The sequence below is a fragment of the Trichosurus vulpecula genome, chromosome 6 (assembly GCF_011100635.1).
Source record: "Trichosurus vulpecula isolate mTriVul1 chromosome 6, mTriVul1.pri, whole genome shotgun sequence".
Taxonomy (NCBI): Eukaryota; Metazoa; Chordata; class Mammalia; order Diprotodontia; family Phalangeridae; genus Trichosurus; species Trichosurus vulpecula.
The window spans coordinates 158,638,557-158,651,863 of record NC_050578.1 but is presented as its reverse complement, the minus strand read 5'-3'; the positions used below and the strand labels follow the sequence as shown (position 1 = coordinate 158,651,863).

General features: G+C 39.7%; 1 protein-coding gene across 1 annotated transcript in view; it reads left to right on the top strand.

The window, feature by feature from the left end:
- The window catches only part of CWH43 (cell wall biogenesis 43 C-terminal homolog), a 93,338-nt gene that overhangs the window by 32,098 nt on the left and 47,933 nt on the right, over window positions 1–13,307 (top strand). The window contains 1 exon segment of the mRNA XM_036765048.1: window positions 12,417–12,553. Coding sequence (XP_036620943.1) covers window positions 12,417–12,553 — 137 coding nt within the window.

Here is a 13,307-nt window from a genome sequence, read left to right as displayed (position 1 = left end):
CTTAAGTCATTTCCCCCAACCCTCTCATTTTACAGATGACAAAACTGAGGCCCAGAGAGGTAATGCCTTGCTTGAGGTCTCAAAAGTACTTGATTTCATTCAGTATGAGTCAGTCAATGACAATTCATTAAGTGCCACCTAGATACCAGGTACCATGCTAAGTGCTAGGAATACAAAGAAAGGCCAAAAAAAGTTTTTTGGTCTCAAGGAGTTCACAGTCTAATGGGGGAGACAATATGTAAACAATTCTGTACAAACAAGATAAATAGGATTAATTGGAGATAATCGACAGAGGAAAAGGACTAGCATTAAAGGGGATGGGAAAGGCTTCCTGTAGAAGGTGATATTTTAACTAGAACTTGAAGAAAGCCAGGAAATCCGGGAGGTGAAATGGAGATAGAGAGAGAGTTCCAGGTGTGGGGGGGCCAATGAAATTGCCCAGTATCAAGAGATGGGGTTTTTTGGGCAAGGAACAGCAAGGAGGCCAGTGTCATTGGATCAACCAAGGTGGAGGGTGAACTTGTGAGAATACTGAAAAAGTAGGGAGGGCAGATTGTAAAGATGCCAAAGAGAGGATTTTATATTTGACCCTGGAGGTGATAAGTAACCACTGGAGTTTATTGAGTTTTGGGTAGTAACATGATCAGACCTATACTTTAAGAAGATCACTTTTATAGTCAAATGGAAGATAGGCTGAAGTGGAAAGAGACTTGGGGCAGGAAGACCAAAGAGCAGACCATTGCAATAGTCTAGCATGAGGAGATAAGGGAGTGCAGTAGGATGCTGGCAATGTCAGAGGAAAGAAGGGGTATATTTGAGAACTGTTACAAAGCCAAAATTGATAAGACTTAGCAACAAATTGGGTGAGTGTGTGTGTGTGTGTGTGTGTGTGTGTATGTGTGTAAGAGTGAGGAGCTGAGAATGACACCCAGGTTACAAACCTGGGTGATTGGAAGGATGGTGGTACCCTTGACAGTTATAAGGAAGTTAGGAAGAGGATGGGGTTTTTTGGGGAAAGATAGTGAGTTCAGTTTAGGAGTTTAAGATGTCTTTGGGACATCTGGTTTGAGATGTCTGAAAGGCAGTTGGAAATGGGGGACTGGAATTCAGCAGAGAGGTGAAGAGAAAAGAATGGGGCAAAGAATGTGGCTCAGTCATGTTGTAGGAGTTGGGAATCACAGATGGACAGCTTGAGTGTTGCACTGGTACCCACTCTGTATTAAAAGACCTGAAGAAAAGCTTGTAGTTCATCAGGAAGATCTTTTATGAAGACATTATGGGCAGATATGAACAAGGGTCACATTGGGTAAGAAGATGAAGATGGATCTGTGGTCTGTACCACTAGGTGGACTATCTACATTGTTAAGATCACAGAAGGAGTGCAATATGTGTTCCCATTTAAATCTATTACTTTGTATATCGGAGCATTCTTTAGATAGTCAAAACTGACATTTCTAGAGCATTCTTAGGCTTAGAAAATACCTCACAACCACCCTGCGAGGTGTGTAGGATTTTCTCCATGCTTAAACAAGGAAACGGCAGCTCAGAGGTGTGACTTGCTTATTATCCTACAGCTAGCAAATGTTTGAGATCCAGTTTCTGAGGCCAGTGCATCTTTTGACAACTCCACGCTGCTCCTTGTTGAGTAAAAGAATTAATGGCAATGGTTATGTCTCAGATGACTGAAGATGAAAATTAAGTTGAGCACCCTGCTCTCCCTTTGGGTTGGCTAGATTGTGCACCTGTCAACACCTGTGTCCCTGAACAGCCTTTATTGAATACACGTTCACCAGTAGCTGTTAAAAAAAATTCCAAGCAACAACTGACTTAATTCTCCTACTTGCTTTCTCTAACATAATAGTTATCTTTCTTTGTTAAAGAAGGGTAGATTGGGTGGGGTGAGCGCTTAAAGCAGGGGGTTCTTAATCTTTTTTTGTGTTGTGGGCAGGCTGGTGAAGCCTATGGACACAGAATGTTTTTAAGTGCATAACATAAGGTACAGAGGATTACAGAGGAAACCAATTATATTGAGATAGTTATCAAATTTTTTAAGTTCACGGAACCTATGTGAAGAACTCCTGTCTCAGGACAATTTTTTACCTTTTAATGCTACTATTAAACCTTGAAAATTTTGATAGTTCCCTGCCATCCCTTGACTACCGAAGACTGTTATGGATGTCTTCTCTTTCTTCCTTTATCGAAGAGAGTGTTAATTATCTGTTAAAATTGAAATGGGAAAAGCAAAATACACTCTTGCATTTCTATGCTAGAATATGAAAAAATTTGATGAATCCATCAAACCTTAACCTCAGAGATCTTTGGCCATAGTAGAATTAAAAGAAGCAAGGTTCTTTTAAAAATATATTTTATTTTTTCCTCAATTATATGTAAAAATTTTTAATATTAATTTTTTTAAGTTTTCAGTTCCAAATTCTACCTGCCCCTCTCCCTCCCTGAGGTAGTAAGCAATCTGATATAGGTTATACATTAGCAATCATTTAAAACATTTCCATATTATTAATTTTGTGGGATAAAACTCCAACGAGAGAGAGAGAGAGGGAGAGAGAGAGAGAGAGAGAAAGAGAGAGAGAGAGAAAGAAGGAAGGGAAGAAGGAAGGAAAGGAAGAAAGAAGGAAAGAAAGAAAAAGGAAAAATAGTATGCTTCGGTCTGTATTCAGATGCAATCAATTCTTTCTCTGGAGGTGGATAGAATTTTTCATCACGAGTCCTTTGGTATTGTCTTGGATCAATGTATTGCTGAGAATAGCTGTCATTCACAGTGTTTATTGTACAATATTGCTGTTACTGTGTATGGTGTTCTCCTGTTTCTGCTCACTTCACTCTGAATCAGTTCATGTAAGTCTTTCTAGGTTTTTCTGAATCATCCTGTTCATCATTTCTTATAGCACAATAATATTCCATTACATTCACATACCACAATTTGTTCAGCCATCCCCCAATTGATGGGCATCCCCTCAATTTCCAATTCTTTGCCACCACAAAAAGAGCTGCTATAAATATTTTTGTACAAATAGTTTCTTTTTTCATTTTCAGATCTCTTTGGGATACAGACTTAGTAGTGATATTACTGGATCAAAGGGTGTGTACAGATTTGGAGCTCTTTGGGCATGGCGCCAAATTGAATAGCAAGATTCTTAATAAGTGATATTCTCAGAGCTATCATGTTGAGAGGGAGGCAGAGACAGAGACAGACAGACAAAGAGAGGAAGTGTCATAAGCAATTTAGGAATATTTTAGACATAGGACCTTACATCTGGAAGGTTCATGTAGTCATTTTACAGATGCGGAAACTAAGACCAAGATAAATTAAATGACTAGCTCAGGGTCACATAGATAGTTCCCCAGGTCTTCTTTTTTTCATGTTCAGCCTTTTCCATCCAATCATCCCCACAGACTTCTCAAGCTGGAATAGCCTTCTGTGAGAACTGCTTCCTTCTTTCATCATTGAGTTCTTTCTGGGGTCTCCATTTTGTGGAGGGGCCCCCAGAAGACCTTCATTCTACCCCAGATCCCATTCTTGGTTTCCATACTTCAAAACCATGCTCCAGCACTGAGTCCCATTGTCCCTTTTCACCCTCTTTCCATCTCTCTTTTGTGCCTTGTCTTCCCTCATTAGAATGTAAGCCCCTCAAAGGCAAGGACTGTCTTTGTTTATATTTGTATCTTCATGTGCACAGTGCCTGGCACAAGGCAAATGCTTAATAAGTGCTTCCTTCCTTCCTTCCCTCCTTCCTTTCTTCCTTCTTTCCCTCCCTCCCTTCCTTCCCTCCCTCCCTCCCTTCCTCCCCTCCCTCCCTTCCTCCCCTCCCTCCTTCACTTCCTCCCTCTCTTCCTCCCCTTCCTCCTTCACTTCCTCCCTCTCTCCCACTCTCCTTCCTTCCTTCTTTCCTTCCTTCCTTCCTCCCTTCCTTCCTTTCTTCCTTCCTTATTTCATCTTATCTTAGATGATCTCTGAGGTCTTTTCAGTCCTAAAATTCTATAAAATTCCAACATTATATTATATCATGAATCAAACTCAAACTAAAAAGACATAATATTGATTTTATGCTAAGGGCTAACTCCCTCAGAAAATATAATAAATTTTTCTGTGCCAAGAATGGAAGTACTTCCAAGTTGTTTCCAAATGCAGGTGATCTTTCATTTATATTAACTACTCAACACACAGTTTAAAATCCATCAATCTCACAATGTATTCAAATGATCAAAATCGCAAATTGAATGAGAAAGTGAAGAAACTGGTGAGGCTTGGACACCTGATATACAAGTCTGAGTTCAGTTGTTCTGTTGATTTCAAGTAATTTTACGCATGATAAATTTAGCATGCCTTATGTCATCACTCATAAGAAATGCCTGTTCTTTCTAAAAATGATTTATAAGCATGGACTTTCCACTCTTATTATTATTAGTTTTTAAAGTTATTCATGCTAGTGGATTTCATTATCTTCAATAAAAGGTTTTAATTAAATATAGTTAAGAGTAACCAAGATTTCTGGAGGAAAAAAAAAAGCCTAACTATGTGCACATTTGAATTATATCTGGTATTATCCAGATTTAGCTTAGGAGTTTTCTTAGTGACCTGCATTGATTTTAAAGGCCTGCCCCTGTGTTTAATAATATCTGGCTGATACAAATAGGTTGAAAAAAATAACACCATACAAATGTCAGCTATTATTTCATCCACCGAATTCTATCAGGTAAATGTTAGGGAGCAGAAGGAAGAGATGTACCTTTATACTTCTAAACTTTATAGTTTGTCCATTGTTTCAAGACCTTGTTTCACAAACTATACAAACTGCTAACTTCAACTTCTTTTTTTAAATGTTTTTTTATTGATGTCTTTTGTTGTCATTGTTTTTTTTTTATATCACCAAAATTTCCCCTGGTATTCCTTTCCGTACCTTTTCCAGATAACCATCCCATAGAACAAATAGTATTTCAAATTCAATTTCAAGTTGTATTGGAAACAAGATTGACTTTTATGATTTATATTTATTTTGGTACAGCCTTTGATAACTTGGCTGACTTCCAGGATATCTTGCAAGATCTGTAACCAGAGTTGTAGCTAGTTCAAGTGATTCAGTGGCTCCAGCTTTAACAGTTTATGACTGCACTAAGACTTTTGGGACTCCATTTGGCATCTAACCCTGGCCCTTCCTACTCTTTCAGTCTTTCTATACTTTATTGACCTCTATGATGCAGCTACATTGGCCCATTTGCTGTTCCTCAAGCATGACACTCTATCTCTTGTCTCTATTTTTGTACCAATCATCCTCCACTCCTGGAATGCTCTCCCTCCTCATCTCTGCCTCTTAGTTTCCTGGGTATCTGTCAAGATTGAGCTCAAATCCCACATTCTTCAGGTGGCCTTTCCCAGTCTCCTCCTCTGCTAGTACCTTTCCTCCTGAGCTTACCTTCTATCTGCTCTGAATACATGTATTAGGTTCGCATATTTTTTTATGTACCTAGTTACTTAAATCTTGTCTTCTCCATTAGAACATAAATTCCTTGAGCATAATCAGTGCTTTTGACTTTCTATCTATCCTCAGTACTTAGTAAAGTGCAAGGCACATATAGTTAAGTATTTGAAAAATGCCTTGACTGGCTAGCTGACTGAAGATCGTGGAAGGTATAGGACAAAATAGGGCAGAGGTTTATACCTTGATCCAAAGCACTAGGGTTTCTTTCCCTAGCTTGGCACTGAGTAGAAAGAAAGTTTTGATTTGGTTTTGATATTCTTAATAATTCTTAGAAGCTTATAATAGCAGAACTAGACAAAACACAAGACTCAGGACCATTTACCCTAGGCTATGGAGTCAAGATTCAGTGGCTTAAAGTGATAGGCATTTCAGTCAAGTTTTTGGTCTTAGAGTTGAAAGGCAGAGTAGAGGCATGGACTAAGGGGATATCAACCCCCTACCCCCATGGACCCTGCCTCTGGTGGGAGGAGGAAATATAATCTAGGGAACAGCCCCCATACCCTTCAAATTATAAAAGGGGAGGGTTACTATCTCAAATATATATCCAAACTGTGCCCCACCTCACCCTCTGATAGTTGTCCAAATATAATTCTATACCTCATTGATAATTTCAAAACATACAAATATCTGGCTGAGAGAGATTGCTTCAATGATATTTACATATCCAAATTAAGGGGTTAGCAAGTTGCCTGAGATTCAGCCTTATACTAATCACCTTATTTTTTGTCATTTTGTTTTTCTGTATCTTAATTTTCTCTTTTGTAACACAAGCACAGTAATTTCTAATATGTGATTCAAACTAGAAGAAATTTGTATGATAATTCCTCAAACTTTTTGTTTTCTGCAACAGACAAAAAGTTTTGCATCTGTTGAAACCAAAGGTTTGGCATCATGGTTACTGCTTTTTAAAAAATGATCAGTTAAAGCTTTTCCAGGAAAACCTCTGCCTGGGGATAGTCGATTTTGTGGAAGCATCTTTGCTTACAGCTTCCTTAGTCCCTAAGTGCTGCCCTATTTAACCAAATGGAAAATGCTTATCTGTTGAAACATGGGTCATTGAAAAAGACATTGAAGGTCATAAAATGTTCCAGTTAAAAGGAACTTTTCAAGATAATATCTTACAGAATATAATAATCAGAGCTTACATATAAATAGCTCACACAGATATACCCCTTTTAAATTTTAAATCCAACTCTAAGGCCAGTGCTCTTTGAGTTGCAACTATTTTAAATATTTTATTTGCTGACTTTGAATAAGCTGACAACTACTATATGCCAGGCATTGGATTAAGTGCTGGAGAAACAAAGACATCAATGGAATAGTTCCTACCCTGAATTTCTACTTTACTTAGTTACTCAGGGATTAAAATAGTGTCTTCTGGAGTGGTTTCTTAGTACAATATTGTTGTGTACACGGGCCAGTGAACAAATGCCTGCTTAATGCCGAATCCATCTTTTTTTAAATTTTATTTTGGTTTTTAAAAATATTTAATTTATTTACTTTCCATTTTCAACATTCACTTCCATAAGTTTTAAATTTTCTCCCCCTCCCTCTCCAAGATGGCACGCAATCCAATATGGGCTGTACACATACATCCCTATTAATCACATTTTCACACAAGTCATGTTGCATAGAATTATAATGAATGGAAGAAATCATGAAAAAGAAAACAAAACAAAAGAAAAAGAGTCTGTTTCACTTTACATTCCGACTCCATAGTTCTTTCTCTAGATGTGGATAGCATTATCCATCGTGAGTCCTTTGGAAAAGTTTTAGGTCCTTGCATTGCTGAAAAGGCTAAGTCTATCAAAATCAGTCCTCACACACTGTGGCTGTTACTGTGTACAATGTTATCCTGGTTCTGCTCACTTCACTAAGCATCGGTTCATATAAGTCTTTCCAGGTTTTTCTGGAGTCCGCCTGCTCATCATTTCTTATAGCACAGTAGTATTCCATTACATTCATATACCACAACTTGTTCAGCCATTCCCCAATTGATGGACATCCCCTTGATTTCTACTTCTTGGCCACCACAAAAAGAGCTGCTATAAATATTTTTCCCATTTTTGTGCTCTCTTTGGGTACAGCCCTAGAAGTGATATTGTTGGGTCAAAGGGTATGCACATTTTCATAGCCCTTTGGGTATAGTTCCAAATTGCTCTCCACAATGGTTGGATTAGATCACAGCTCCACCAACAATAAATTAGTGTTCCAACTTTCTCATATCTTCTCCAACATTTATCATTTTCCTGTTTTGTCATGTTAGCCAGTCTTATATGTGTGATGTAGTACCTTAGAGTTGTTTTATTAGCATTTCTCCAATCAATAGTGATTTAGAGAATTTTTTCATATGACTATAGATAGCTTTAATTTCTTCCTCTGAAAATTGCCTGTTCATATCCTTTGACCATTTATCAATTGGGGAATGACTTGTATTCTTTTGACTCAGCTCTCTATATATTTTAGAAATGAGGCCTTTTTCAGAGACACTAGTTGTAAAAATTCTTTCACACTTTTCTGCTTCCTTCCTAATCTTGGTTGCACTGGCTTTGTTTGTGCAAAAACTTTTCAATTTAATGTAATTGAAATTATCCATTTTGCATTTCATAATGTTCTCTATCTATTGTTCGGTCATAAATTCCTCCATTCTCCATAAATCTGACAGATAAACTATTCCTTGTTCCCCTAATTTTTTTATAGTATAAGCCTTTATACCTAGATTATGTACCCATTTGGATTTTATTCTGATATAAGGTATCAGATGTTGGTCTATGTCCAGTTTCTGCCATACTATTTTCCAGTTTTCCCAGTAGTTCTTGTCAAACAGTGAGTTTTTATCCTAGAAACTGGGGTCTTTGGGTTTATTAAACAGTAGGTTGCTATAATCATTGATTACTGTGTCTTGTGTACCTAACTTATTCCACCAATCTACTTCTTTATTTCTTAGCCAGTACCAAGTGGTTTTGATGATTGCTGCTTTATAACACAATTTAAGATCTGGTATGGCTAGGCCACTTTCCCTAGCATTTCTTTTCATTAATTCCTTTGATATTCTGGACCTTTTGTTCCTCCAAATGAATTTTGATATTTTTTTTTCTAGCTCTATAAAATAATTTTTGGTAGTTTGATTGGTATGGCACTAAATAAGTAAATTAATTTAAGGTTGAATTGTCATTTTTATTATTTTAGTTCAGCCTACCCATGAGCAACTGGTTTTTCCAATTATTTAGATCTGACTTTATTTGTGTAAAAAGTGTTTTGTAATTGTGTTCATACAGTTCCTGGGTTTGTTTTGGCAAGTAGACTCCCAAATATTTTATAATGTCTACAGTAACTTTAAATGGAATTTCTATTTCTATCTCTTGTAGTTGGGTTTTGTTAGTCACAACAACATTTGTTAAGAGGCTACTATGTATAAAGCACCAGGAACATAAATAGAAAAAGGAAACAGTCCCTGTCCTCAAAGAGCTTACAGTCTACTGAAGACTGGCATGTAATACAAGTAAGTATAATACAAAGTAACTGGAGGGCCTAATAGAGCACTAACAATAGGGAGAAGCTCATAGGCTTCACCAAGGAGGTCGCATTTGATCTGAGCCCTAAAAGAAGAGGGGATTCAGAGAGGAAGACAGGAGTTAAGAGGTACTTGCTAAAAGAGGAAAGAGCCCTGAATCTGGAGTTGAAGGATCTGGGTTCAAAGTCTAGCTCTGTTTCTTGCTGTTCGTGAGACCTTAGGCAAGTCACCTAACCACAGTGGACCTCAATTTCCTCATCTGTGAAATTAAAGAGTTAGATTAGATGACCTCTAAGGTCCCTTCCAAGAGCGGCTAGGTGGCGCCATCGTGTAGAGCGCTGGGCCTAGAGTCAGAAAGACTCATCTTCCTGAGTTCAAGTCTGACTTCAGATCCTTGCTGTGTGGCCCTGGGCAAGTCACTTTACCCTGTTTGTCTGTTTCTTCATCTGTAAAATGAAATGGGGAAGGAAATGGCAAACCATGCCAGTATATCTGCAAAGAGAACACCCCAGATAGGGTCAGAAAGAATCTGACATGACTGAAATGACTGAACAACAAGGTCTCTTTTAACCGTAAATCTATGATGCTATAGAAAGGGAACTCATCCCATGCATGAGCAATGGATGGCCACAGCAAATATATGGAGGTACTTAGGAGGCACTCAGTAGTCTAGTTGGGTTGGAAGGTGAGGTTGGGAAAGAGGAGTGGTATGAAATAAGGCCTTCAAAGATAGATAGGAAGCAGTTTTCAGGGTAAGTGCTGGGCTGTGGATTTTGTATTTTTTCCCCCAGAAGCGATAGGGAATCACCAAAAGCTTTTGATCAGTGGAGTGACAGGTCCTGACCTGTGCCTTAGGAAGATTATTTAGGTGGCTCTTTGGGGGATGGGCTGGACAAGAGAGAGACTGGCAGCAGAGAAGCAAATTAGGAGGGTATTGCAGTGGCCCAGGTGAGAAATGATGAAACCCTGAACACTAGTGATGGTTGTGTAAGTCAAGATAAGGGGACTGGTGAATGAAATGTTATAGAGGTAGAAGAGATAAGACTTGGCAAGTGATTGCATATTGGGCGTGGTGAGGGAAAGGGAAGAGCCAAGGATGACCTTGAGTCTCCTTAGCTGTAAAAAAAGATAGCTATGGCATGTTGGATAGAGCACTGGAGTAGGGATCGAAAAGCCTGAGGTTCAAATCCCGCCTCTGACCCTTACCTTTATGGCCCTGGGTAAAGGGCTTCACCGTTCTGAGCTCCAGTTTCCTTATATGTAGAATGAGGGGGACTGTTAGAGGGCCTCTGAAGTCCTTTCTGGCTCTAATTGTAATCCTGTGACACTTAGAGGATCAAATGAAATTAAGCACGTGAAAATGCTTTGCAAAATGTGAAGCATTATACCAAAATAACCTATGGTTCAGGGCTTCTAAAGCATTCTGGGCTCATATTGATCCCAGGCGCTTGACTCCAAAGGTGGCAAATCTCTCTTCCTTTGGCTTTTTGTCCCCTCTTGGATTAATCCAAGAAAGTCTTTAAAATAAAACTTAGTTATAGGGTTTCCCTTTAATGTTGATAACTGAATCCCTTCCCACCAAGCTACTTGGTGGACAATATGAGTATCAGGTAGAGGACAGCTATTTATTTCTTCCACCACAGAAACTTCATTAGATGCAAAGGCCCCTCAGGTGCGCGAGAACAAATACAGGAAATATAAAACACTCCAGTAGTCCACTATGCTTATTATATGCCTCCTGGAAGCTAAAGAATCTTTGTATGACTGCTGAGCAGATATTTCATGCTCTCCTAGGACATGCACTATCTGAGTAACTCACAATGTTCAGGTCTCCTGGCCAGCCAGGGTATGCATTCTTTAGTCCTTCAGGTGCTGGCTGACTCTGGTAGTGGTCTTCTTCTACCTGGAGAAGCATGCTGTTTCAGTCACCCAGTGCTGGGATCCTGACTTCTGTAATTCCAAATACTCAAGAAACACCAAGGCTGGAAGCTTTCATTTCCCAGGGGCATCACTTCCTGGAAAAGGAAACAAAAAAATGCACAAAGCAGTATTCAAGGATGATAGCTCCAGCTCTACTTCAAACTACCATTTCTATTGAGTAGTTTGGGAGAAGGGAAGAGAAATCTCCCCACCCAATGCAAGGGAAAGAAAATACTAGCAAAGGGTGTCAAGGTAGAGGAGTCCCCAAAGAGAAGAGTCTCTCACTCTTAAGGGCCACAAGGGTGGAAGGATCCTCCAACAAGAATCTGTACCTCCAAGTCAGTCTCTAAGCATCTTCCATGCAGCCTCCCAGTCCTGTGGACAGATCAGGGGATGGCTATGTCATTCTAAAAGGGTACACACCCTTCAGCAAGGGACCAGAGTTCACATCTAACTCCTTGGAGGTGTTCCAAGCTAACAAAGACCCACATTCTGTAATTACATCAAGTGGATTGGGAGATCTGTAAAACCAAGCAAGGGTTCCCCTTATCACCCCTGCTACTTAAACAAAAACACATGCCGTTATTATTTTCACGAAATAAGGTCATTAATATTGGGACCATGGATCTAGAGTTGGAAGGGATATCAGATATAATGTAATCTCAACCCTCATTTTATAGGTGAGGCAAGTGAGTCCCAGGGAAGTTCAGCGATTTACCCATGGCCACATGCCTTTGCTATCATTTGGTATCAAGGTCTGGCTCCAGAACCAGTGATCTTTAGGCAGCTAAGTAAGATGATGGATAAAGCTTCAAATCCAAATTCAGACACTTACTAGCAAGTCACTTAACCTCTGCCTGCCTCAATTCCTTCAACTGTAACATGGGGATAATAATGGCACCTACCTCCCAGAATTGTGAGGATCGAATGAGAGAAAAATCGTCAAGCCCTTAGCACCATGCCTGGCGCTCGTAAATGCTTGTTCCCTCCCCTACCGTGCTGTCTGCTGGCTAGACATGTTTATTATTATCATAGAACTCTGATGGGAGCTAAGAAATACTTAGTTGCCTGTGTGGAAATGCTGAGTAACCAGACAACATTGTTGTACATCATCTCGAAGATGCCTCTAGGTGGTGTGATATATAGAGTGATGAACCTGGGATCCGGAAGACCTGAGTTCAAATGCAGCCTCAGGCACTTACTAGCTATGGGACCCTGAGGAAGTTATTTAAACTCTGTTTGCCTCAGTTTCCTCATCTGCAAATTGGGGTGATAATAATAACACCTACCTCTGAGCTGATAATTATAAAGCCCTCAGCATAGTGTTGGGCACAGTCTGAGCACTATAGAAGTATTAGCTATTTTTATTATTAACTGAGTTCATACCCCAGTTTTCTACTCACCTCGCAAGAAAGGACATGAAGGAGACTTTGTCTCAGCCACATATTATGGAGTCTTGCAACATACTTTGTATTTATTTTTAGGTATTTCAGAATCCGAGGATTCATTTTAGGAAAACTGCTTCTTCTTGTTCTTCACATACGGTGCACTTCATTAAACCCAATCTGGAGCTGTCAGGCTGCCAGCAAAGTGATGCTGACATTGTTTCATAGCAACACTTAATGATTATGCAGGTAAGTGTGCACCTAATCTGCTTGGATATTTATTTATCCTCTCTTGCATATTCCTCGCCCTTTATCCCTCTACCCCAAAACACTTCACTCTAAGGAGATCAAGGCAAAGATTTTGTTTGGGCTTTTCCTCTTCTTCCCCCCACTCCTGCCACTACCACACACATGGTCCCTGCCCCCTGCCCAATCACCTATTCTCTCTCTCTCTCTCTCTCTCTCTCTCTCTCTCTCTCTCTCTCGCCCTTTCTTCTCTCCCTCTCGCCCTTTCTTCTCTCCCTCCCACCTCTCCTTTTCTCTCTGTCTCTCTTTCCCTACCTTTCTCCACTTCTTTCCCTACCTTTCTCCACTTCTTTCCCTTCCTCCCTCTCTCCCTCCTCTCTCTCTGTCTCTGTCTGTGTTTCTCTATCTCTGTGTCTTTCTGTCTGTCTCTCTGCTTTGAAATAGCTACAGCTCCTGGGGCTGGCAGCAGAAGTTTCTATAAGCAGAAGGCCCACTGTCTTTGCCAGGATGAACGGAGGGTTCAGATTAAGGAGTAGTCTCTTGCATATTGTTTGGGGTAGGGGAAGGGAAGAACTACCCACTACAAGATCCTCAGGGCTCCCAATTATCCCTCCTTCTTATTCCTTGACTGGGTTTTCTGAGTTGCAGTTGCTATCTTGCCTCTCATACTAAGGAGAATTCATAGGTAATGAGCTAGAATTGTGCCGTCTGGCCCTCTCTCTCTGTGAGTAAAAATGCAAACAC